The sequence below is a fragment of the Sebastes fasciatus genome, chromosome 16 (assembly GCF_043250625.1).
Source record: "Sebastes fasciatus isolate fSebFas1 chromosome 16, fSebFas1.pri, whole genome shotgun sequence".
Taxonomy (NCBI): Eukaryota; Metazoa; Chordata; class Actinopteri; order Perciformes; family Sebastidae; genus Sebastes; species Sebastes fasciatus.
The window spans coordinates 26,763,867-26,788,737 of record NC_133810.1 but is presented as its reverse complement, the minus strand read 5'-3'; the positions used below and the strand labels follow the sequence as shown (position 1 = coordinate 26,788,737).

General features: G+C 40.3%; 1 protein-coding gene across 2 annotated transcripts; it reads left to right on the top strand.

The window, feature by feature from the left end:
- The first annotated feature begins 668 nt into the window (after nt 1-668).
- On the top strand, nt 669-24,871 carry ints2 (integrator complex subunit 2). 2 transcript variants are annotated; one of them, XM_074610563.1, is made up of 25 exons: nt 669-996; nt 3,402-3,712; nt 3,855-3,993; nt 4,672-4,774; nt 5,002-5,115; nt 6,180-6,310; nt 8,397-8,567; nt 9,499-9,719; nt 9,929-10,054; nt 10,287-10,358; nt 10,909-11,023; nt 11,494-11,562; nt 14,008-14,142; nt 14,250-14,426; nt 14,852-14,966; nt 15,713-15,817; nt 16,672-16,836; nt 17,785-17,986; nt 19,370-19,495; nt 20,111-20,312; nt 20,519-20,800; nt 21,452-21,559; nt 21,799-21,904; nt 22,232-22,408; nt 24,141-24,871. In XM_074610563.1, the coding sequence occupies exons 2-25, from the start codon at nt 3,417-3,419 to the stop codon at nt 24,320-24,322; spliced, it is 3,639 nt and encodes a 1,212-aa protein (XP_074466664.1). In that variant the 5' UTR covers nt 669-996; nt 3,402-3,416; the 3' UTR covers nt 24,323-24,871. The 2 variants fall into 2 exon arrangements, with proteins under 2 accessions (XP_074466664.1, XP_074466665.1); XM_074610564.1 differs by having other exon boundaries at nt 859-991.

The window sequence follows — 24,871 nt, the reverse complement described above, 5'->3', positions numbered from 1 at the left end:
GGAACACTCTCTCTCTCTGAAATGACCTGTGATGGTCAATGTCTCCCGTCACTGGCTAGATTTTTTAAAGTCTGAAAACAGAGCCATGAGGAGATGCAGAAGTCTAGTTTTCTCTCAGAACACTTGAATTACAATATGCTGGAAGGTTATTAAGGGATTTTTGGTTGCTAAAACTATTCTAGATAGATAGATAGATAGATAGATAGATAGTAACTTTATTGATCCCGAGGGAAATTCAAGTTTCCAGCATCACAGTTCCATAGTGCAAAACATGTTAGTAAAAAGGCAGTAAAAAAGTTACTAGTGCAAAGTACAAAGTACAAAAACATAGACCAGATATAAAAATACAAGGAGATGAAGAAAAACTGTTAAAACTGAATATAGTGCAGGGTAACAACTGAGATACACAACTATTAAAAAGGTGAATATAGTGCAGAAGAGACTAAGTTAAAAGTGAGTATAGTGCATTATTATCTTTATTCTACTAACTATTCTAAAAAATTCTACTTGAGCTTTGTTCTGCAAATGCAATACGTTTTCCATCATACTGGTATAATGTGTCAACATTGCCTAACCCATGTTCATCACACCAGTGGTTGCAGTCAGGGCAGGAGTGGTAGTGTGGTAATGTGACTGCCTCCAGTCACTGACAGTGTGCTACTACAGTCAGTCAGTCGGTGCTGACTAGACCGGCTGGTTGCCTTACTGTCACACTGACACAGTAATCACTGTAGATACAGGTAAAGACCCAAGTAAGGAAATGCGGGAACCATAAATAGACAGAGCGTTTACAAAATACAAAGACATTTCTCTCCATAAAGCTATCGGAGCAGCTACTAGGACCAACGTCTCTCTCTCTCTGTCACTGGCTCTGGACTCCCCCCTATACCGTTAGAGGCTGACGGACAACACAACAACACAGACCGAGGTCTGAAGGCCTCCACGGGGATATTTCTCTTTTTAAAAAGAAATCCAAGTATCATCCTAAGAAGTGAGGTAAGATTATGATCTTCCAATTATTGTATTTACATTGACTGTTTACACGGTAAGAGACCGACCAGACAGCAGTATTATGAGCCAGTTAGCCTAGCCTAGCTGTTAGCCTAGCCTAGCTGCTAGTAGCATGCTAAGCGTTGCTCAGTAACCAATAGAAGGTAGCTACTGCTAGTTAGCTGTTAGCTAACGTTAATAGTTGGAGTTGGCTGTATCTTTACGGTGTTGTTTGGGCTTTAAGAAGACATATTTAACATGTTTAAGTGCTATGCATGAATCGTGATAATGTGTTGACTTTGTGTAGGTAAATTCCAGTTAAAGTGTAGCTGATCTTCCCAGTATTAGCTGGCTAGCATTAGCAGCACTATCAGCATCAGTTATCAGTGATAGACAGCCTTTACCTGGTTCTGTTAGAATGAAAGACAAAATAATAAGAAATAAAAACAAAATAATAAACAAAACAAGAGTAATAGTGTCTGAAAAGGAGTAGGTAGAAGTAAAACTTATATTTCCCTATACCCCTTTCTCACTTCTCCTCTAATAACTCAATAGTATGATAATATAATATAATATATAAACTATCACATATTTATTTACATCCAAAAATTAAATATATGAACAGCATCCCAAGTTTATCTACAACCCACATATCCACCCGGAGTTAAAAAGTAGATATAAACCAACCATTAACACACAACCCTTATCACAACTCTTCCTCATCCATATACCTCCCAAATATATTTTTTTCTATAGCTTTTTAAAGTGATTTATATTTGAATGAATGAATGAAAGACTTTATTTCGAACATAAAAATAAGTAAAAACAGATAAAAAAATAATAACAAACAAAACAAGAGTAATAGTGTCCAAAAAGGAGTAGGTAGAAGTCAAACTAATATTTTCCTAGCCCTTTCTTACTTCTCCTCTAATAACTCATATATCATAGAATGATAATATAATATAATATATAAACTATCCCAGATTTATTTACATCCCAAAATTAATATATGAACAGCATCCTAAGTTTATTTATAACCCACATATCCACCCGGAGTTAAAAAGTAGATATAAACCAACCCTTTAACACAACCCTTATTATCACATCTCTTCCTCATCCATATACCTCCCAAAAATATCTTTTTTGTATAGCTTTTTAAATTGATTTATATTTGTGCTCCTCTTCAACCCATCACCTAACCCATCCCACAAATCCACCCCACAGACTGAAATACACATACTCTTCTTTCTTGTACGAAAACAATGCTTTTTAAAATTAAATTTTCCTCTTAAATTATAACCCCCCCCTCCCTGTCACAAAACATTTTTTGAATATTGATATTTGGAACATAATTATTGCGGTTTTAAATAAGTGTTACCGTTATCCACGTTGTAATGATATTAACAACCTTAACATTTTTGTGGCAAATTACGGAACCGCAGGGCAAATTAAACTATTAAACACATTAAGTTGCTAATGATCTGGTTAATTCAAGATCTATGGAGAAATTATTGCATTAGTATTTGTGACAAAGTTACTGTTAACTTGTGTCAGCTGAACTCTACTTGCCTGACTATTTATAGAGTTTCTGTAGTGTTTGCTAAACCCTTATATATCAGTGCATCTACTCCTATCATACATGATGCCTGGACTAGAAGACTGTCCATTTTTATTTGCTTCAGATGACATCAGATGCAGCCCCTTTAAATTGTCTGTTTCAATTCAAACAACTTTATTAATCCCTCTAGGGGCAATTAGTTTGGAGCAGCTTGTACATAAAAAACATGAGATAAAACATAGTGACATACAACAACAATAACAACAACAACAATATAAGTAAGCTAAAAAAATATATAAAACAGGACCCAAAACGATTACTGATGTAAATTAGACTAACTAATAAATAAACAGACTGAACAAGAACAACAGAAGGATCAGTCTAATAAAGGATAAAAGGATCTGTGACAGTAAAAGGATAAAAGTCCATAAGAAACATAAAATCTAAGGAGCATTCAATAATCTGATTGCAGAGGGGATAAACGATCTAGAATAGCGGTTAGTTTTACAAACCGGTAAACCATAACGATGTCCTGACGGCAACAGAGAAAATTCACTGAAAAGCACATGTCCAGAAGATGCTAAAATACCTTCCGCCTTATGGAGGATCTGCTGGTTACAAAATGAATTCAAGTCTCTCTGTTTCACACCAATAATCTTAGATCAGATTTTAACAATACTGTTGAGACTGTTTCTGCCTTTAACTGTGAAACCAACAGATAAAAGAAAAACAAAGGAGACTCTCGATGAAAGACTGCTAAAAACGACAGAGGATTACGGGACTGACTGAGAAGGAATTCAGTTTGCTTAAGAGATGAATTCTATGTTGCCCCCTCTTTTGCCTGTTCCTTCAGGGTTAAGTTGCAGAGATGATGGCAGACAGTGCAGGGCTGCAGTTTGTCAGCTCCTATGCTTTTGAAGCCATGCAGAAGGTGGATGTGGGACGCCTGGCCGCTCTGAGTGACCCTGAGCTGAGGCTGCTGCTGCCCTGCCTGGTGAGGATGGCTTTATGTGCTCCAGCTGATCAGAGCCAGTCCTGGGCACAGGACAAGAAGCTGATCCTCCGCCTGCTCTCTGGAGTGGAAGCTGTCAACTCCATTGTAGCGCTTTTGTCTGTTGACTTTCATGCCTTGGAGCAGGATGCACGAAAGGAGCAGCAGCTTAGGTATATCTGACTTACCTCTGTTTTTTCATACATAACATTTGCTTTCTTTTATAAGAAACTCCATACAACTGATCAATGTTTTCCAAAAATCCACGGGAAGGTTATTTTACCAGTATACACAATGTGCTGTCTTTTCCGCCAGGCACAAGGCAGGTGGCTCTAACGGAGAAAGCATCCTGGTGTCACAGCTACAGCATGGCCTGACCCTGGAGTTTGAACACAGCGATCCCCTCAGGAGACTCCGTCTGACCCTCAGTGAACTGTTGGCTATCATGAATAAGGTACAGTCAGAGTCCCCACATGATTCAGTAAATCAAAGGACCTTGACAACATTAATGAAGTTCGCTTGAATGGTAAAAAAATTTTTATGAAACGAATGATGAACCATGATAAGAAAAGACAAGGATATATGCTAAATGATGCTCAATTACATCTGATAAATAAAATTTATACATGAAATTTATAAAGGTACTTAATAATTGGTTTTAAAGCTAGCACTGGTTATGCCACCCTCAACTACCCGGACAAGACACTGCAGAAATGGGGTATTTTGGTGATTTCAGTGGCCTTAGTCCGAGCTGCTGGCTGTGGTATAATCTAGAGATGTGGAAGAGACAGATCTTTCATGCTTGAATAAAGAGAGACAGAGTTGTCTATATCTAAAGAAATTAAAGCATGAATGATTTAGTACAAAATACTGAATGATTGAAAATATGTTACTTGTGGAAATGAGCCATGGATGAAAGAAACAAGATTACACAGCTTCCTTTACTTGTTCATCAAAGCTGAAGTTGGTATCAGAAATGATTCCCAAATTTCTAGCAGCTGCTCTCACATTGACTCACAAATTACATATTTCTTTGTACTACAATTTCCCTTCAGCGCTTGCATCTTCACCTAATAGGAGGCCTTGGGTGATTGATCCACACTGTGTTTCCCTTTCCCTTGTTGTCTCTCAGGTGGTCGACTCAAATGGAGAGTTTTTCTTGAAGTCCTCTGAACTCTTTGAAAGCCCTGTTTACTTGGACGAGGTTGCCGATGTCCTCTGCATTTTACAAGCAGGTACCCTACTCCTTTCATCTTCTTAATACTTTTACCTAAAAGTGCTGTGGAAGTGGGATGGTGCTGAATACAATGGCTTTTGTACACACATATATAATCAAACATTAGCTGTATATTAGGAAAAAACGACCTAATAGTAAAGCCAGCCTGAAAATATGACCTCAGTGATATTGTCCTCTGCACTTGACAAATTGTTGTCTAGAATGTTTCTTTTTCTTTTTCCTCAGAGCTGCCTTCCTTGCTCCCCATCGTGGATGTGGCTGAGGCTTTGCTTCATGTCCGCAATGGAGACTGGTTTCTGTGTCTGTTGGTTGCCAATGTCCCTGACAGCTTCAATGAAGGTAATTCATCTGTCTCACAACACTGCACATGCTGTCAGCTGATAATGTGAGATAGAGTGGCTGTTTAATTGTCAGTACTAGCTTCATATGGTTAGTGAGTGTACCTGCTGTGGCGAAAATACGGCTTTACTTGACATTACATTAGAAGTGATAGCTTCATTATAATTATAGGCAGATTGCTATTGATTTGCCATCACACATTTTCTTTCGATTCTAGCCATGCCACTGACCTAAGGGTGTTTGTATTTGTCTTTGATTGATGAACATTATTGTCTTGCTCTGGCTCACAGAGTGTGCTTTGAGAGACACATTATAAGAAGACGCCCATCGTCTCCAGTGCCTCCTTAACACACAGAGGGTTAGGTCTATAAGTCAATAGCTTTTGTGTGTTATATAGCAGTCAACATTAAGGACTCCTTTGTTACAGGAAAATGCTTTGTTTCACTAAAATGAATTGATCTACGGGTGAAGTGTAGGAAATAGCTCTGTCTAGAAGCATCAAGTTTTGTCATGTTGAACACAAGCTGGTAACCAGACCTAACTCCACTGGCTCCTTTATGGCATATGAAATAATCCAGAAGTGGCAGAAATGGAAACTAATATCATTTCAGTGCATTGCCACAGTCTCAGCCAACCATAAACCGTTTGCCTTTCAAACTGTCACTGTGGAAAAGTACAAGGAAAAATGAGATGAAATGCTGTCTTGTGATGGCCGTTAAATCTTATTTACAGGCAAATAAATGAATCATGATTCCATGGTTTAGGGCATTTATGGAGGAACATGACTTGGCCATGACATTGGAGAAATGAGTCTTACTGTGGAGCCCTTTAGACAAGGATCACATTATTAAGCAAACATGACATACAACATTAAAATGTATTGATTGTATAATAGTACCCTTACTAAAATAACATTCAGTGAGCATGTTGCTAACAGGCAGCAAATCACCTGATACAAAATATCAAAATGTAAAATTTGAGCGAATTCAAAAGTCCAACTTGTGTTTTTTTTAAGGGTGTTATATCCTGCTTGTTTACTTAAATATGCACCTCTGTCTTTGCAGTCTGTCGAGGTTTGATCAAGAATGGAGAGCGTCAGGATGAGGAGAGTGTGGGTGGTCGACGCAGGACTGAAGCCCTCAGGCAGCTCTGTCAGATGAACCCCTCACAGGCCCTCAACATCAGAGCTATGGTGGTGAGTTACACTTTTAATATAATTAACTAATAATTATAATGAATCATCACAGCTGCTTTATTCAGATGGAGATGCATTTGTGTTGAAATTATTCTGCTATATTCTGAGTTTTCTCATGTTAATTATGCATGTGTAAACCAAAAGCACAATTTTTAGCATCTCGTCAGTTTGTATGATACGCTTTCATGATTTGTGTGGAGAATTTTGCCAATTATTTGCAGAAACATGGTTGCATAAAAAATTAAGTATGATCTCGACATAAGTATTTACTGTAGCAACACGTCTTAAATGATTTTGCAGTTTCTGTTAACACTTAGGAAATATAAGGCCTCATTGCAGCCATGCCTTATCCGTTTATGCCTCCTTAAAAGGTCATGAATATTCAAATTCTAAACATAATGGCTTTAAAGCGACTATAATTGATATTTTTATGATAACAATGTATCAAATTAAAATGTCAAAACTGTGACAATGTGAATGGGATCACTGGTAGTGATGAACCTACCGAGAATAATCACCTGAATCTACAGCTTCCAGCTTTAATGTGACTTTCAGCAAATATTTTAGCTGTCCGACTCAAAACTATGTTTTGTACACTCACACCGCTCTCATAGCTTCGTTCTGCAGCTGTTTTCACTGAAAAAAATTCACTAAAAATCAATCAATAATGTTGCTCCGTAACTGCTGGATGTGTGTATAACCAATTATTTGCAAACAAGTTAACCAGATGAACTCAACAAGTGATGATATGTCAATGTTGTTGCCCCCAAGTGGCCCAAAAATCAGTTATTGCAGGTTTAGGTTAAGTGGTGTCGTAAAGCTGATCTTCTTAATGTTAGAATCAAAATATATTCTATATAATCATTGCATGCCATGTGTTATAAAGCTTTGTTAGTTAGGAATGATTTGCCAACAAATACACTTTGAGCTTTTATTTGTGAACAACAGGCCTCTTACACACAAAAGGCAATGTTTTGAAACCAAAATAGAGCTGAAACTATTTGTCAGTTAATCGATTAGTCAATCTTCAGAAAATTAATAGACAACAATGTTGTCGAATAATGATTTCAGCCTTTTTTCCAAGCAAAAAATGCCAAATATTCTCTGGTTCTAGCATCTTAATTGTGAGGATTTGCTACTTCTATTTGTCTATTGTGATAGAAAACTGAATATATTTGGGTTTTGAACAATTAGTGGGACAACACAAGACATCTTCACACTAGGCTTCATGAAATTAAGAGGGACATTCAATTTTCTGCCATTTTATAGACCAAACAACTAATCGATTAATCAAGAAAATAATATGCAGATTCATTGGTAAATTTAATCAACTACAGACGGGCTTTGTTTAGCCAGGAACATTATATTCTATAGTTATTTCACACAAACACTTCATAAAAGTTAGAAAGATATATGTCTTTACTGATTTATGTTGTGATACACTTTGGGAGAATTTTTTCTTTTTGCCCCCCCCACATTCTTAAGAAGGTTAAAGCACAAGATCAGTTATTGATCGAGGCCCCAGGAGGTAGTAGAAATCCATTGCCTTCCTGAAGAATGCATCAGCAAGACTTATACCAAAAACTGTCCTGAGAACGGTCAAACGAGCAGATAACATGCAGGGACAAGTGACAAAGGATGTTGAAGAATAATGTATAGTAGAGCTAAAACGATTAGTCAATCAACAGAAAATTAATAAGCAGCGGTCTTGATAATCAATTAATTAGTCATTTTTCAAGCAAAGATGCCAAAATATTTGCTTCCCTACTTCTCTTTTATCTGTTTTATATCATTGTAAATTTAATATTTTATGGTTTGTTACTGTTGGTGTGACAAAATAAGACATTTACGTCACCATAGACTTAGGTGTCATTTTTGTGAAATAACTCAAACATGATGTATTATTTGTATTGCTGAATATACTAGAAGACATAAACAAGTAAGAAAAGTAATGGGTTGTAGAACAAAACACATAGACACACACAATGTGGAGTGTCTTCTTGTTTGTTTTTTTCAACAAAATCTTATGCCATCAGAATAATATAATAATGTAATTGACTGTGTTGTTTATTCTGTGTATTCCCAGGTGGAGGAGTGTCACCTGCCTGGTCTGGGTGTGGCTCTGACTCTGGACTACAGGCCAGATACACCAGATGAGGCAGTCAGTCCCCTAGTCTCTTATGTCAGCGGTCTACTACTGGGTACCAATAGCAAAGTCCGTACCTGGTTCAGCATGTTCATTCGCAACGGACAACAGGTGAGGGGCCAGGCTTTATTCTGTATTGCATTTAATGTTGTTTAAATAGGCGCACACACACACTCACTCTAGTTTGTTCAAGTAGAAACAAAACTGGTTGCAGATGTAGTTTGGTGAGTTAACATAGAGAAGATTGTAATGCAGTGTGATCATTTTGTCTCATCATGTTGAGCAGAGGCAAAAGTACTCTGTGAGGTGACAAGACAAGATGTTGTGTTGTACTCATGAAGCACATTACAAGAGTCTCACCATGTTAGAGCGGACACCTCATCTGAGCTAGCTCATGATTTATGATTTAACTTTGATTAGACAGGTTTTTAATGTGCATGTCATATAATCATCCTGTATGAACGTGAAAAAACTATGGACACATTCTCAAACACACATGTTTCTTTTTCTATTTTTTCTTTACCCTCATTAATGCATTCTCCAGCCCAGCATGGGACCTTTGTTTTGTGTCAACCTCATTATTTTCAGTCTTTAACAATTGTCATATCTTGAATTAAATTGTCCTATATTTAAGCCAATGTTTAATATAACAAAAGGTATAAATAGAACCATGTATCTTTCCATCTGCTGGTATTTCTGACAGTTCATGGAGACAGTTCACAGTCAGCCTTTCATTGCAAATGCCATCATTTGTTTGTTTCCCTTGAAATGTTTTTTTTTATTTCTTTTTAGACAATAAGGCTCTCCCTCAGCTCTGTAGAAAAGCCTCTCCGCTGGGGAAATGTATTGAAATGTTCTATATTTAGCTTTCTCTGTGTTATACATTACAACTCAGATGATTAGTCAATTAATTGATTGACAGAAAATTCATTGTCGACAATTTTGTTAATCTATTAATTGTTTATTATCATAAGAAAAATGCCAAACATTCACTGGTTGGAGCCACAGCAGTTAACTCATGTCATTCTCTTTGTACTGCCAGCGAAAGAGAGAAAGCAGCTCTGTGCTGTGGCAGATGCGCAGACAGCTGCTGCTGGAGCTGGTCGCCATCCTGCCCCGCTCACGCAGCACCCACGTGCCCAATGACGGTGATATGGGAGAGGAGGCCAGCTCAGGGTACTCTGGCCTCAGAGAGGAGCATGTGGTGAAGGCCAGCGCTCTGCTCCGACTCTACTGTGCTCTCATGGGCATTGCGGGCCTCAGGTAGGTCAAAGAGGATTTGATTGTTTTTAAAGTTTGATTTTGAGATTTGAAAAGAAGTGTTTTGCCTGTTGTTTTTAACTCTGAATGCTTTATTTATTCCAGCATATATTAGAAATGTTCCACAGTCAGTGAATTTTTTTTAAAGAATTGGCTTAATTCTAAAACATTCATGTCTTAGAGATAATATACTCAATGTGATCCCGCTACAGACCCACAGATGAAGAGGCAGAGCAGCTCTTGCAGTTGATGACCAGCCGCCCCCCGGCCACTCCTGCTGGCGTCCGCTTCGTCTCTCTGTCCTTCTGCAAGCTGCTGGCCTTCCCTACTCTGGTCAGGTACATAAAGCTAGTGTTATTGACTCTTACTTTTATAAGTCTTTGTTTTATTCAGCAAACACAAACACATTAGGTTGGGATCACATACTCTATTCAATTTTCTCTTCAAGTTTTGATTTTCTGCCAATGCATGCTGCCTGCCAGAAGTCCTCTCTGCATCTTTTGGAATTGATTGTCACTTTGTTATATGGAGTTTGAGCATTGTCATCTGTGTGTGTGTGTTTGTGTCCAGCACTCCAGAGCAGGAACAGCTGATGGTCATGTGGCTCAGCTGGATGATCAAAGAGGAGGAATACTTTGAGAGGTAAGGAGAATCTCTTAACAGTTTTTATGATAATGAGGCTGTTGTTTTCAATATATTTTAATGTTAAGTTACATAACGTTTTTTACATAATGCCGTGCCACTGTATGCATCTTTCCTCTCTCACACATCCACTTCCTAAGTACATACACAAATGTTTGTTTTTTCTGTAGGCCTATAAAATGTATTATTTCCTGATAAACTCAGCAAAGCTTTTATTTGTATGTTAAAATTAAAGTTAATATGGCCTGTCTTAACAACAAATAATAACTGCAGCAGTGCATATGAATGTGTATTTGTTTGTGACTCTAGTCTATAAAGTATAAATCATCAGAGTTTTAAGTGATTTTAGGGGCAACTAAGGGGATGCAGACTGAGAGAAGAAGGTGTGTGTTTCTGTGTGTGAGTGAGTGAGTGTGGTGTGTGTGTGGGTTGATGCAACAAGCTTAATCAGTTTATTAAAATTCTGTCCTGTAAGATGCAGGATTAACGACAAGTCTGAGTGTCTTTTCTCACTTGCCTCTCATGCATATGTGTGTCCTCCTCCTTACAGTGCTGCAGGCGTATCTGCTTCTTTTGGAGAGATGCTATTACTGGTTGCCATGTATTTCCATAGCAACCAGCTCAGCTCCATTATTGAGTTGGTGTGCTCTACTTTGGGGATGAAGGTAAGGTGGTAGGTGGGAGGGAGGCAGTGATCAATACATCAGTCTGGCTGACCAGCTACTGGCCCCACTCCACTCCTCCACTGCAACACTGGTGCATAGAAAGACTATATCACTGATGAAACACTTGCAGCATACACATATCTACCAAGACACACTCTGTACCCTGTGGCCAATTTGCTGTTTTATTACTTATTAAGTGCACTATTGTTTCCTGCCTGTGTGCTAAGTAGTTTTCCTGTCTCAGTGTATTTTCCACTAAGATGTGTAATGTAATTGGATTTAGAGCCTGTTTGTTTCCACCCCGAGGGCAAACCTCTCAATTCAATGCTGCGCCTGCCATGTAGAATTCTTCTTATGAAATATGAAAGGAGGGAATTACAAAATACCAGCACTGTTGCCTGCAGGTTGTTTTCACTCACAGTAAACCTACCATTGTTGATGTTCTCTTTTTTTGTGCCAATTTTCAACAGATTGCCATCAAGCCCAGCTCTCTAAGCAAGATGAAGACAATCTTCACACAGGAGATCTTCACAGAACAGGTACATGCATTGTAATCCTTTAATCCTTATGCACATTTTCATCCATCCATCTGCAACCGCTTATCCCGTTAGGGGTCGCGGGGGGGCTGGAGCCGATCCCAGCCGACATTGGGCGAAGGCAGGGTACACCCTGGACAGGTCGCCAGTCCATCGCAGGGCTGACACATAGAGACATACAACCATTCACGCTCACATTCACACCTACGGGCAATTTTAGAGTCCACAATTAACCTAACCTGCATGTCTTTGGACTGTGGGAGGAAACCGGAGTACCCGGAGAAAACCCACGCTAACACGGGGAGAACATGCAAACTCCACACAGAAGGGTCCCAAGCCGGATTCGAACCTGCAACCCTCTAGCTGTGAGGCGCCAGTGCTAACCACTGCACCACCGTGCAGCCCTCTTATGCACATTTTCTCCCTGCTAATTCCAGTTTTCAATGATTTATTTGTTTAGGCTTTTAGTACAGAAGTTAGAAAAAATTATCCTGACAAAAAAAATTCACCTGTTTCCACAGATGGGGAAAAGAAAGGCGAAACTTTTTTTCCCCCACCTGGCAAACCACCTGTTTCACAAATGTAAAAAAAAAAAAAAAAAGGAACTTAGACAAAATATCCTGGCAAACCATTTTTTCACCTGTTCTTAATGGTGCTGTACGATATCCAGTGCATTATATAGCATCAAACACCTATTTGCTATGTAAAGATATAGTGGAGTAATCTACCTGAGTAATCAGAGATTCTCCTTTGTTGACATAAACGGTCCGGCCGTGCATGCCAGCCGCCGGCTGGTAGTGGCTAGAAGGGAGCCTGAAAACTAGGGAAACTCTCGTGAAGGCATTTATTGTTGAATAGTTAAGGTTAGGCATTGACCTCTAATAGTTAAGGTTAGGCATTGACCTCTAATAGTTAAGGTTAGGCATTGGCCTCTAATAGTTAAGGTTAGGCATTGGCCTCTAATAGTTAAGGTTAGGCATTAACCTTGAATAGTTAAAGTTAGGCATTGACCTCTAATAGTTAAGGTTAGGCATTGACCTCTAATAGTTAAGGTTAGGCATTGACCTCTAATAGTTAAGGTTAGGCATTGACATCTAATAGTTAAGGTTAGGCATTGGCCTCTAATAGTTAAGGTTAGGCATTGGCCTCTAATAGTTAAGGTTAGGCATTGACCTCTAATAGTTAAGGTTAGGCATTGACCTCTAATAGTTAAGGTTAGGCATTGGCCTCTAATAGTTAAGGTTAGGCATTGGCCTCTAATAGTTAAGGTTAGGCATTGACCTCTAATAGTTAAGGTTAGGCATTGACCTCTAATAGTTAAGGTTAGGCATTGACATCTAATAGTTAAGGTTAGGCATTGACCTCTAATAGTTAAGGTTAGGCATTGGCCTCTAATAGTTAAGGTTAGGCATTGGCCTCTAATAGTTAAGGTTAGGCATTGGCCTCTAATAGTTAAGGTTAGGCATTGACCTTGAATAGTTAAAGTTAGGCATTGACCTCTAATAGTTAAGGTTAGGCATTGACATCTAATAGTTAAGGTTAGGCATTGACATCTAATAGTTAAGGTTAGGCATTGACCTCTAATAGTTAAGGTTAGGCATTGGCCTCTAATAGTTAAGGTTAGGCATTGGCCTCTAATAGTTAAGGTTAGGCATTGGCCTCGAAGAGTTACGGTTAGGATAAGCTGTCGTCTCGCAAGAGTTTTTGCATGTTTTTGCAGATCTTAGATCAGATTTCACGGTTTTCGGGCTCCCATCTAGACACGACCCCGCCGGCTCAGCTGTCGCCATGTTGAGAGCTGTGCAGAGGCAATAGAAATGCTCCCAATCTAGTATTTAGCTATAGTTATAAACAGAGGAGAGAAAACAATTTGGATCAGACTTAGAAATTTTCTCCCTTACCTGTCAGGGCTTCAGTATTTTATTCTCATCGTCTCTCATTTATTTTCCCCACCCAGAGCTACTGTAAACTCAGGAATGTAGAAGGTTTTGATTTAACAACTTGTCAAAATGAAATAAAAAGTCCCTCTAAAAGTGGCCATAAATCACTTTAATGTACATTATTTAACACTAGCCAGAAGTTTTTGGTAAAGATAAAGATACCTCAGTGTAACAAGATCTTGGACAAATTTCTCTCGTTCCACTGCGTACAATCATCATATGGCCCAGTCCTACATCTGTGTCTGTACTTGATGTATGATGCAGTAAGTGATGTTTGCTCGCACGTATGTTGCTAATCGTAATTAGCAATCAAGAGTGTTCACATTACCATACTTTGGGTTGAAGAATGAAAGGAGCTTGTTAGTGAAGGAGCCATAAAAAAGAAATAAAATTCAAAGTTGTGCACATTCTCACTATAATGTGACGTTGAACTATACAAGATTTGTGGGTGTGCTTTGTCTATTTTCCATTGTTTCTTTTTAGATAATTTTTTATTTCTGGTGTGTAGGTGGTTACAGCACATGCGGTGAGGGTTGCAGTGACCAACAACTTAAGTGCCACCATCACAGGATTCCTCCCCATTCACTGTATCTACCAGCTGCTCCGTAGCCGAGCCTTCACCAAGCACAAAGTGTCCATCAAGGTAGGAGACGTGCACTCGATGGCTCATGCACAACTACATGACTAGTGTTTCGACTTATTTAAAAATTAATTTTGCCCTCCGGTGCTATCCTTGTGTGCATCTTCCAGGATTGGATCTATCGCCAGCTCTGTGAGACAACCACCCCCATCCACACCCAACTGATTCCCCTAATTGACGCCTATATCAACTCCATCCTCACTCCAGCATCAAAGGCCAATCCAGAGGCCACCAACCAGCCCATCACTGAGCAGGAGATCCTTAATGTCTTCCAGAGCTCTGCTGGGGTGAGTCAGCCCTCGGGCGTCACAAGAACTGCAAAAACCCTAAACTGCACCCAACCGTTAATGGTGTTTGTGTTTGTTTTGTGGTGTGTTCTTTATTTTACATATCTTATTTTGATGATATCTGACAGTATGTGGGAGAATTTGAACGCAGCATTTCACTCTTGAGTTCCCAGAGTGAATGGAGTTGGATATCTCTCTTCAATTGCACTTTACAGAATGTCTAATATTAGATCTTTTTATTTCTTCAAAACCCTTTTGTATTTAAAAACAAGTCTTGTTTGTTGCTCCAAGCATTCCATGTTTTATATTGCTGATGAATCTTTTGAAAGTATCCATCCCCACATTCTCTGAAAATGCAGAGCCCTACTTTGCTGCCCGTCCTTTACCTGTAGCTGTTGTTTTGCTTCTTTTTTGCTATTGGTTAGCAAGGGGAGGGCAGTCGAGGAGGACGGCAGCGCTACTCCATCACCACCCAACTCCTTATCCTCTACTACATCCTGTCTTATGAGGAGAACCTGTTGGCGAGCACCAAACAACTGGGTATGTACAAGACAATAACCGTGTCCCATAGAACAAAGCACTGTGCCTGACTTCCCACTGTAATGTTGGCTCACTTCCTTTCCATTTCTTATTTTCTCGTCTTCTGCCCGTCTAAAGTGCATCCGTTGTCATCTCCTCTGCTGAAGGAGGCATTGTATGTGAGATGGGGGGAATTTGTCAGGCAGTGAGAGGAGAAAGGCAGCTTTTGTCCTCTGTTAAGTTGTAGGAGATGCTCTCACTCTGGATGTGCAGTCATTCATCCTTTTCTCTCTTGGCACTGAATGTTGGCCGCTTCATAGAGAATAAATGGAAGGCTGACAAAGAGCCAAGTACAATGGCTGCGGGAGCTGAGCTAACTAGGACAGCTGTAGGTTAGATTGAGCATTAGCAGTTAGCCTAGTCAGTGTTTATTCTCTCCCATGACGAGCTCTCCTCTTGCCCTTCATTAGGCCAGATTTATGTGAGAGTTTATGCCCATCTCTTTAATTGCTGTGTTTACCCAAGTGCTCCCGCAGCCTTCAAGGAAGGAGTAATGAAGCTCATCAGCAGTGGTAATGAACCCACGTCAATGAAAAATCACCTCCGCTCCTCTAACGCATCGGCACAGTGGCTCTGGTGTCCTTACACTGCCAAATAAAACACTTATGTTCGGTCTTGTCCTTTTCTTGCTTTATGTTATCACCCTCTCTATTTCCTGTCTTATGGTTTCTTTGCTTCACTCACCCTTTTTCTCTCTTTTTTTAAAGCCCTGATGCAGAGGAAGCCAAAATCCTACTCAGCAGCCTTGATGGACCAGATCCCCATTAAGTATTTGGTTACCCAGGCCCAGGGACTGCAGCAGGAGCTAGGGGGTGAGACATTGACTTATAGCCACGTTTTATTTCACTAATATGGTATTACATACTTGGGAGCACACAAGTTGTATACCAAGATTGTAGTAATAACCCTGCATTACATATCACAGTAAATATCACTACTCCACCAGAAAAGCTTCCAATCTGTTTGTCTTTCCCTCAACAAAATGAGCTATTTTTTGTCTGTGCAGTGATAAAGGATGTGAGCGATTATCCCTTGTTGGAAACAAATCAGGCTTTTATGTTTGAAAAAAGGGAACAACACAAGTGATTAATTGCATGATTGTCCATGGTTAATTGCGATGAATCGCACATTTTTTATCTGCTCAAAATGTACCTTAAAGGGAGATTTATCAAGTATTTAAAACTCTTATCAACATGGGAGTGGGCAAATATGCTGCTTTATGCAAATGTATGTTTATATTTATTATTGGAAATCAATTACCAACACAAAACAATGACAAATATTGTCCAGAAACCCTCACAGGTACTGCATTTAGCATAAGAATTATGCTCAGATCATAACATGGCAAACTCAAGCCCAACAGACAACAACAGCTGTCATTGTGTCATTGTGTGCTGACTTGACATGTCTGTAAAGGGGAGACTCGTGGGTACCCATAGAACCCATTTTCATTCACATATCTTGAGGTCAGAGGTCAAGGGACCCCTTTTGAAAATGTCCATGCCAGTTTTCCCTTGCCAAAATGCGTTAAAGAAATGAGCTGCATTAAAACAAATTTGTGTTAACGCGTTATTACTAACACACAAAAAAGAAAATCAAAATACACAAAATTCTTGTGGTTAATAAACTTACAAATAGCCTTCCTTTCTCTTTCCCTGTTCCCCAGGTCTGCACTCTGCCCTGCTGAGGCTGCTGGCCACCAACTACCCCCACCTATGTCTAGTGGAGGACTGGGTGTGTGAAGAGGAGGTGACTGGTACGCTGCCCCTGCTGAGGAGGATGATGCTCCCCAGCAACACCTGCAGATACACTCAGAGCCAGCTCCACCAGGGTGAGGAGGATGGGAATAAGGGATGAAAATAACAGGGTTGGAGCAGAAGGTTATCAAAGTCCTATAACAATCAGTGCCACATACTGTATATGCATAAGGTAAATAGAAACAAAACAACACTGTAAGAGTTGATTAGATACAATTAAAAGGTAAACTGACATTGTTTGGATTGAAAAGATTAAATAATAAACCTCAGATTAAAGCCAGCCAAACAGCAGTGATAGTAACCTAGGTACAGTAGGTAGTGTGTATGTAGGTAAGAGAATAGTGTTGCCAGTCTTGAGTGGAACAGGGAAGAGACACTAATATTGTATAATACATTGACAGGTATAAGCCGTTATCCAACTGGAATCTTATCTCAATACAAGGTTGAGAGGATTATGCTGTAATTGGCTTTTCTTTGACAGAGATCCTTGACAAAATGCAACAGTGTAACAGATAATCAGTTCTACACACTATTATACAGGTTAATGTATATGTACCTTTACAAATTTATATTTTATGTTTTTATGCAACCGTGCACGACTGTGTAGTTTTAACATATCCAGGGTGTGTTTAAGGCTCAGAATAATGGTGACAAGAAAGACAATGGATGGATTATTTATGTAAGAATAGAGAAATAGCTGCTCTGCCTCTTAGGGCTTGGCGGTAGGAGGTGAACAGGGGTTTCAATTGAGTTAGAACACACAGACTCAACAGGTTGGTGTTCATTCTGTGGATTTGACACTTATCACCTTTGATTACATTTTTTTTGTGGATTAAGGTTAAAGGATGATACCACTGTAGTTTTATTTTCTTCTGACCACCATTAAGTCTAAACAAATGTGTTTCCAGATGTTGCTACTGTCTATTTAATGCTTCAGAGGTTTTTGGTTTCTATTAATTTCAGTGTGCACATTTGGTTAAAATGTATTAAAATTCAGCTGTTTGTCATCCCCTCCCCCCAAGCCTTCCAGAAGTTACCGTCCAGCAGTCCCAGGCTGATGCGGATCCTGGAGCATTTAACGCTGCTTTCACCCGCTGACCTGATCCCGTATGCAGAGGCCCTCACAGCCAGCATGGCTCTGCTGCTGGAGCCCGCTGTGCCTCGCCGAATACTGCAGACACTTAACAAGCTCTGGATGGGCCTCAACACTGTGATGCCCCGCAGGTACATGCTCTGGACACGATTACATGTTGTGACAAAGGATAGAAAATGCTACTGTGACAGCCTCAAGTGAGAAAACCACATGGGAGTAATACATCGTGGTTATTGGAAAATTCAATTTGTTTATGTTGTGCAAGTTTAAATTTCACATAAGAATCCAGATAATTGTTATGCCTACTGCATATGGTATATTTTCTGCCTTAAGGCATTATTAGTATACCTTAAATTAATGGTATCACTTGAGTATTGGGGCTCAAAATCAAGAGGCCAAATAAGTATCTTGTCTTCACTAATTAGAATTTGGGATCTTTTGCTCAATTTCATAAGAAAAAAGTAAATAAAAAAAAAACAGAATACATATGAATCCACGGATTAAGTGATATTTTTTTCCTGCTGGTTCGATTTATAATTGTATGTATTTTCAGAAAAGGTTAACAGTAGTACTTGACTTGGGGTCGTCTCTCCCAAGGCTGTGTAAAGTTGCTGTGAGACTCTGTAAATGGATTAAAGGGAGACCGGTGGAACAAGAGTTGTAGCCCTTAACCCCAGGCTACTTGCTCAATGATTATTGTGTGAATAGATCAGAGGTATTGAGCCAAACAACTCTGTCAGCCTGCGTGAACTCTGTGGACAGAAAAGGGTGACCCTCACTCTGCCCCGGGGCCCACAGGAGCACAGTTACCAAAGCTCTGAGCAGACATCCTATCGATCCAGAAGGTCTCTGTAACAAGAAGAGCTCAGGGCAGGAAAACTGAGGGAGATTCACCAAGAGGGAGATGTGAGGGATTGTTTCCCCCCTCCCTCTTCTCTTCCTCACTCCCTCTCATAGTATTGAATGTTACAGAGGGCCGGGTTCTGGTGAACCCAGCAGGAGGGCAGTAGTGTCAGATTTCACACAGATCCACTGATTGATGCCAGTGCGCAAGCTGCAGGAAGGCTTGGAGCTCCAAGAGTACCCTGCTGTTCATAGTTTAACATCGGTCTGATAAGAGAGATTGAGGGTGAATAGCTGCCACTGGCTAATTTGTGAGTAACTGAATTAAACTCCTACTGAAGTGTGTCTCACATTTTAGAATATTTGTCCTCTAAAACACAATGAATCCAATTTGTAAAAAAGGTGGTCAGTTCATGACTAGTTCATCTGGATAAGTGTGATATTTTTGTCAACCAGCAATTTTACTATTATCCTTTGAAAAGTGCCACAATGTCTCTTTATGTGCTGTCAGGCTTTTCAAATGTTAGGCATCTCAATTTGAAATTAAATTCTTTCTTATGATGCTCCAAACACTGGGCTAAAAAAGAAAAGAAAAACGGTTGCGTATTTTCTCCACTTCATAATACTGAATGTGATATGAGTGAAAGTTAAAACTGATGTCTGTGTTGCAGGTTGTGGGTGATGACCGTAAACGCCCTCCAACCTTCAGCTAAGCTGCTCAGGCAGCAGACGTACACTCAGAACGACCTGATGGTGGACCCTCTCATTGTGCTGCGCTGTGATCAACGGGTGTACAGGTAACTACAGGACATATTATATATTCAAATTTAACGTGATATTAACGCATTAACGCAAATTCGTTTTAATGCCACCAATTTCTTTAATGCATTGTGAAATTAGTACCAACCTAGGTTGTCACAAAGGAGGCTAAATAACGCTCCAAACTTGCGCTAAATTGCATAGTATGGCGAGGAAAAACTGGCATGGCCATTATCAAAAGGGTCCCTTGACCCCTGACCTGAAGATATGTGAATGAAAATGGTTTTCTGTGGGTACGCACGAGTCTCCCCTTTACAGACATGCCCACTTTATGATAATTACATGCAGTTTGGGGCAACTGTGAGGGTTTCTGGACAACATTTGTCATTGTTTTGTATTGTTAATTCATTTCCAGTTATAAATATATACATACATTTGCATAAAGCAAGCATATTTGCTCAATCCCATGTTGATAAGAGTATTAAATCCTTGACAAATCTACCTTTAAGGTACATTTGAACAGAAAAAAAGTGATTAATTTGTGATTAACTATGGACAAACATGCAATTAAACGCAATTAAATATTTTTAATTGATTGACAGCCCTATAAAAAAAACTAAATAACAGGTTCAACTTTTATTTTTTTTTGCCAGGTGTCCTCCTGTGATGGACATTGTGCTTCACATGCTGAATGGCTACCTGCTGGCCTCAAAAGCCTACCTACACTGCCACCTGAAGGAGACGGCTGACTTTGATCGGCAAAGCCAGACGGTCTCAAACCTGGGCGTGCCCGGACAGCCAGATACACCCGAGGTCACCAGGGAGGAGCTGAAAAACGCCCTTCTAGCTGCACAGGTATTTAAAACACACTTTTTCTCTCTCACATACTCAGACTTCACTTTTTTTAAAGAAGACTCTTAGTTTTATTTTCATGTCATGGGGGTTTGGTAAAGCATGAATGCATAAATAATATGGCATGAGATAATGTGGCATGAAAAAATATGTAAGCGATGACCTTTCACACTTAGCCATGGTAACCACCTGTTTCTGTTTAACCCCAGGACAGCGCAGCAGTCCAGATTCTCCTGGAAGTTTGTCTGCCAACCTCCGAAGAGCAGCAGCTGGGGGCCAACACAGAGAGCCTGCTGAGTAGCATTAGGGGCCCCTTGCCAGGGAAATCGAAACAGGGAAGCCTGGGGCCGCGAGCCAGGGGGGGCGTGGAGGACGCCGAGCCAGAGGGAGGCCTGCTCAGTGACTTGAGGGAGGTGCAATGTCTCATCTGTTGTCTGCTGCATCAGATGTTCATTGCCGACCCTAACATTGCCAAATTGGTCCACTTTCAGGTAACACAATGAGACGAAGATGAAGTGGGCTGTACAGTTGATGTTTGTTGTTTTTACTGTGACAGTGGGAGGGCTGGCAGGTTTACACAGTCGCAAACATAAAAGAGAGAGTGTTGTAACAGGACAGATTCAAAGGCCAACAAGGAAGTGTGTTGTTCAGATTCCTGCTTCTTAATATTACTGCACGACTAGATTGTCTTGCTTTCCTCCAAATGTTGCCATTAGAAACTAATGTTATCACGCAAATACCCTTTGTGTGAGTAGTTGAGTGGATAGTGCCATATTACTGAAAATACCTTCCAGTCAGTTTTTCAAAAGAGCCAAGTCATGTTGACCCCATTAGTCATCATCACATTCTGCCATGGCATTAGTGGTAAGTGACTGCAGCACTCCCAGGAGTAGCAGACAGCCATATGGTGGACTTCATCAAACCAATCATCCCTCTGTCACACTAATCCACCCTTGTCCACACTGCCAAGTAGAAGTTGCGGTTTGCATTTGTGTAAATACACATGTTTAATACAAAAGTACTTGTGTGCTTTAATGACTATTTGATTTGAATTTACTGTGCATTCCTCATTCCTCCCTTGTCATTCTTGTTTTCTTATCACAAGATTTATATTTCCTGTTCTCTCCGTCTCTGTCTGTCAGGGTTACCCTCAAGCTCTGCTGCCTCTAACTGTGGCAGGCATCCCCTCCATCCATATCTGTCTGGACTTCATCCCAGAGCTGCTGGCCCAGCCCCAGCTGGAAAAGCAGGTGAGGCCTCCCAACCTCCCCTCCTCTCCCCTCCCCTCCCTTCCCCTCTCATCTTCCCTCTTTTTCCTGGCTTTAAATCCCAGACTTGCCCTGGGCTTGTGCCAGAGCCTCTCTTACACTTCCATGTGTTTTTTTTAAAGCAGCTCTATTGGATGCTCTCTGCTGAGTGTTTGCATATTTGCAGCATAAATATGTGGTGGGGAAATGTGTAGCCGTTCTGAATGTGTGTGTCCACACAGATCTTTGCAATCCAGTTGCTGTCGTACTTGTGCACCCAGTACGCGCTACCCAAGTCCCTCAGTGTGGCCAGGTTGGCCGTCAGTGTCATGGGCACCCTCCTCACAGGTCGGTAAACTGAACTGTTCCTTGTCTTTACATCTCATACATTCATGCTTTTGGTTGTAGCCTCCTTTGCTCACATACTTCTTTTTTATATACTTTTGTATCTCCATCATTGAATTGTCTCCCAGCAGACTCACTGTATTACTGTAACTCACATTATATCAGCTGTTGTCATACAGTATGTCTTGATATTTGTATCCCTATATTTGGCTGCCACCATCTGGCCTTTGGCTGCCAGTGCAGCATTCTCTCTCTCCATTACATATGTGCACAGTGTGTAACAGCCTATCACCACTGTATTTATTACTGTAAGTGCGTTCTGTTTTTTAGTGCTGACTCGTGCGAAGCGCTTCTCCTTCTTCATGCCCATCCTGCCATGCCTGGTGGCCTTCTGCCAGGCCTTCCCTCCGCTCTATGATGAAGTCGCGGGTCTGCTAGTACAAGTGGGCCAGGTTTGTGCCTCCGATGTTGCCACCAAAGCCAGGGACATCGACCCTCTCATCGCCCGTAAGTATAGTTGGTCATGGGTGGCTTTTCATCAGTACACAATTTGTAAAAATTCCTTTTCATTGCTGTGACCACCAGTGTAGAAACACTATGTATGTAGTATACTGTACATCATTGAGGTTATCAAGTAGGGACCTCCTGACAGATGTTTAGGTAAGTTCCTCTTCCATACAGATTAACAGAAACTCTGGTGTCCTAGAGCTGCCTCTATGTATACTTGATGTCAGTACTGACCAGGAAACAATTTGGACTTACAGACACAGTCGCTCTCCTGAAGACTTTATTCATATTAGACATTGAGAGATCTACCAACATGAAACAGCTAAAGCATTTTTGGCTTTTTAGTTTTAGATCAGAGACTGTCACTAAGTAATATTGGTTGACTTTTTCTATAATTAGCTGTGCCCTTTACCTACACATGGGGTTAGACCAAATTAAACAGATAGGAGTGTCCTGATTTAAAAAAAAAAACGTTTCACAAGTTTTAATCAAACGCTGGTATGGTTCAACCTCTGGTGGGGCTCATTTGGGCGGCTGTGAACGCAGTAATCGTACTCTGATGCGGACCAAAACAACCGGTCCGAGACCGCTTGCGAGAGGTGGTCTCAGACTGTTTCCAAGTGAACCAAAACGCAGGCTGCCTGCGCGGGCATCTGTTAAGATGGACACAGGTTAATGACAGGTTAGCATGAGTGGGAGAGGACTGACCTGGACTCCTGCAGAAGACCGATGTTTGCTTGACATCTGGGCCGAAGAGAACACACTCAATAAAGTCCACAAAAACAGTGACGTTTATAAAGTCATTTGAGATAAACTGGAGAAGGAATTCATGCACACAGTAGATCAGTGCAGAGTCAAAGTGGAAAAACTTTGACAGCTGTATATCAAAGTCCGCAATTCCCTGCATAGAAGTAACAGCTCTTGAGACAAAGAAGATAAATGCGCTCCTTCGTGCACGCCCCTTAGCAAAATAATTGTTTTATTTGGTCCGCTTTAATGAACCCAAACCAGACTGAATAGAAAACGAACCAAAAGTATCAATTCCACTCTGATTCAGACTAGCCAAATGGGTTATGGCTTGTGAAAGCACCGTTAGTCATTTAATAGAGTCTCGATCCAATATTTCAATTTTACTACATAATGTAGCTGCACACTTTACCTAAAGTAGGCTTGCATTAGATTTGATAAAGCTAAATTAGATCAATATTTTTGACAGTTTTATATTTTTGAATTAACAAATTTGCATCCTTTTTTAATATTTCCTTCAATGGTTAAGGAAAAAGAACACACTCTTCCACTGGATTCCTACTCTAACAATACTGTGAGTAGTTTTCCACCTGGCTGGAAGCACCACGGGCAACGATTTAACCTATGCCCCTGCAATGTTGCGACATGTTTTATATTTTTGGCCTGCTCCATCCAGGGCCCCAATTAATATCATCTGGTGATCTTATCCTGAGTGTGCCAGATCGCATCCAAATAAAAAAAAGTCAGCCTTGATCAGCCTTAAATACTGATCCTGCAGATTGACTCGGGGCAACTCTAACTATAGATAATATGTATATAGCTTTTAGATTTTGAAGTGATCTGTGACATATGTTCATGTCAGAAACTGCAAACAAATCTGCAGTGTAGGTCAGTCATAACCATAATAATGTAATGAAGACTAGAAGAGTAAGTAATGTGTTTAAGTAATAACATTAATAAGAAGTATGTCATTTTCCTGCCTCAGGCCTGCAGTATCTGAAGGAGAAGCCTCAGGGGTCTGCGGCTCCAGGGGGAGGCTCCTCCAAGCTCACTTTACCTCAGAGGACAGCAGAGGACCTTGGTGGAGCTGACCCTGATGTCCAGCTCTGCTACTGTGTAGAGGCCACCTTCATGGACATCATCAGCTCCACCCTTCATGGACTATAGACACACACGTTCTATTGAAAGAGGAGGGACTGGACTTAAACCAACAACTCTAAACACTGCCTCTGAAAGACATCATACTCCTGAGAGGGCTACTGTCAATACACATCCGTTCATCTTTAACAAATGGACTCAGACCGATGTCACCTTTGTCATTGGCTTACCTACACTGTAAGGTTGTGGGTTACTCTCATTCTGTGCACACGATGGGAAATGTTGTACTGCATATCCATTCTAGTCTGTTCAGTCTGGACTGAAGTCAAGCACTGAAAACTCCATCCTCCATATCGTTTCACCCCCTGTAAATAAATCATGATTTGCAATTTATTTAGAAAATGTATGTTTATGTGATCTGTCAGAGTTTTTGTAGAAAGTAAAATACTGAAAATGTTAAATGGGTCCATTTTATTGACCTCTATAGGCATATTTTTCTAAGCTGTAAGTGACCTTTTCTCAGCAACTGAAAAAAAGAAAAATGTTGCCTTGAAATAATAATGCAGAGCTTTTGTAGGCTACTGTGTTTGTTTTTAATAAAACAAAGAAACCCTTTCA

Excerpts from the sequence above, each read along its gene's own strand:
- ints2 (XM_074610563.1), top strand. The coding sequence starts at position 3,417 with ATGATGGCAGACAGTGCAGGGCTGCAGTTTGTCAGCTCCTATGCTTTT. Across the intron at positions 11,024-11,493 it reads GCTCTACTTTGGGGATGAAG|ATTGCCATCAAGCCCAGCTC; the intron begins GTAAGGTGGTAG and ends AATTTTCAACAG. Across the intron at positions 11,563-14,007 it reads AGGAGATCTTCACAGAACAG|GTGGTTACAGCACATGCGGT; the intron begins GTACATGCATTG and ends TCTGGTGTGTAG.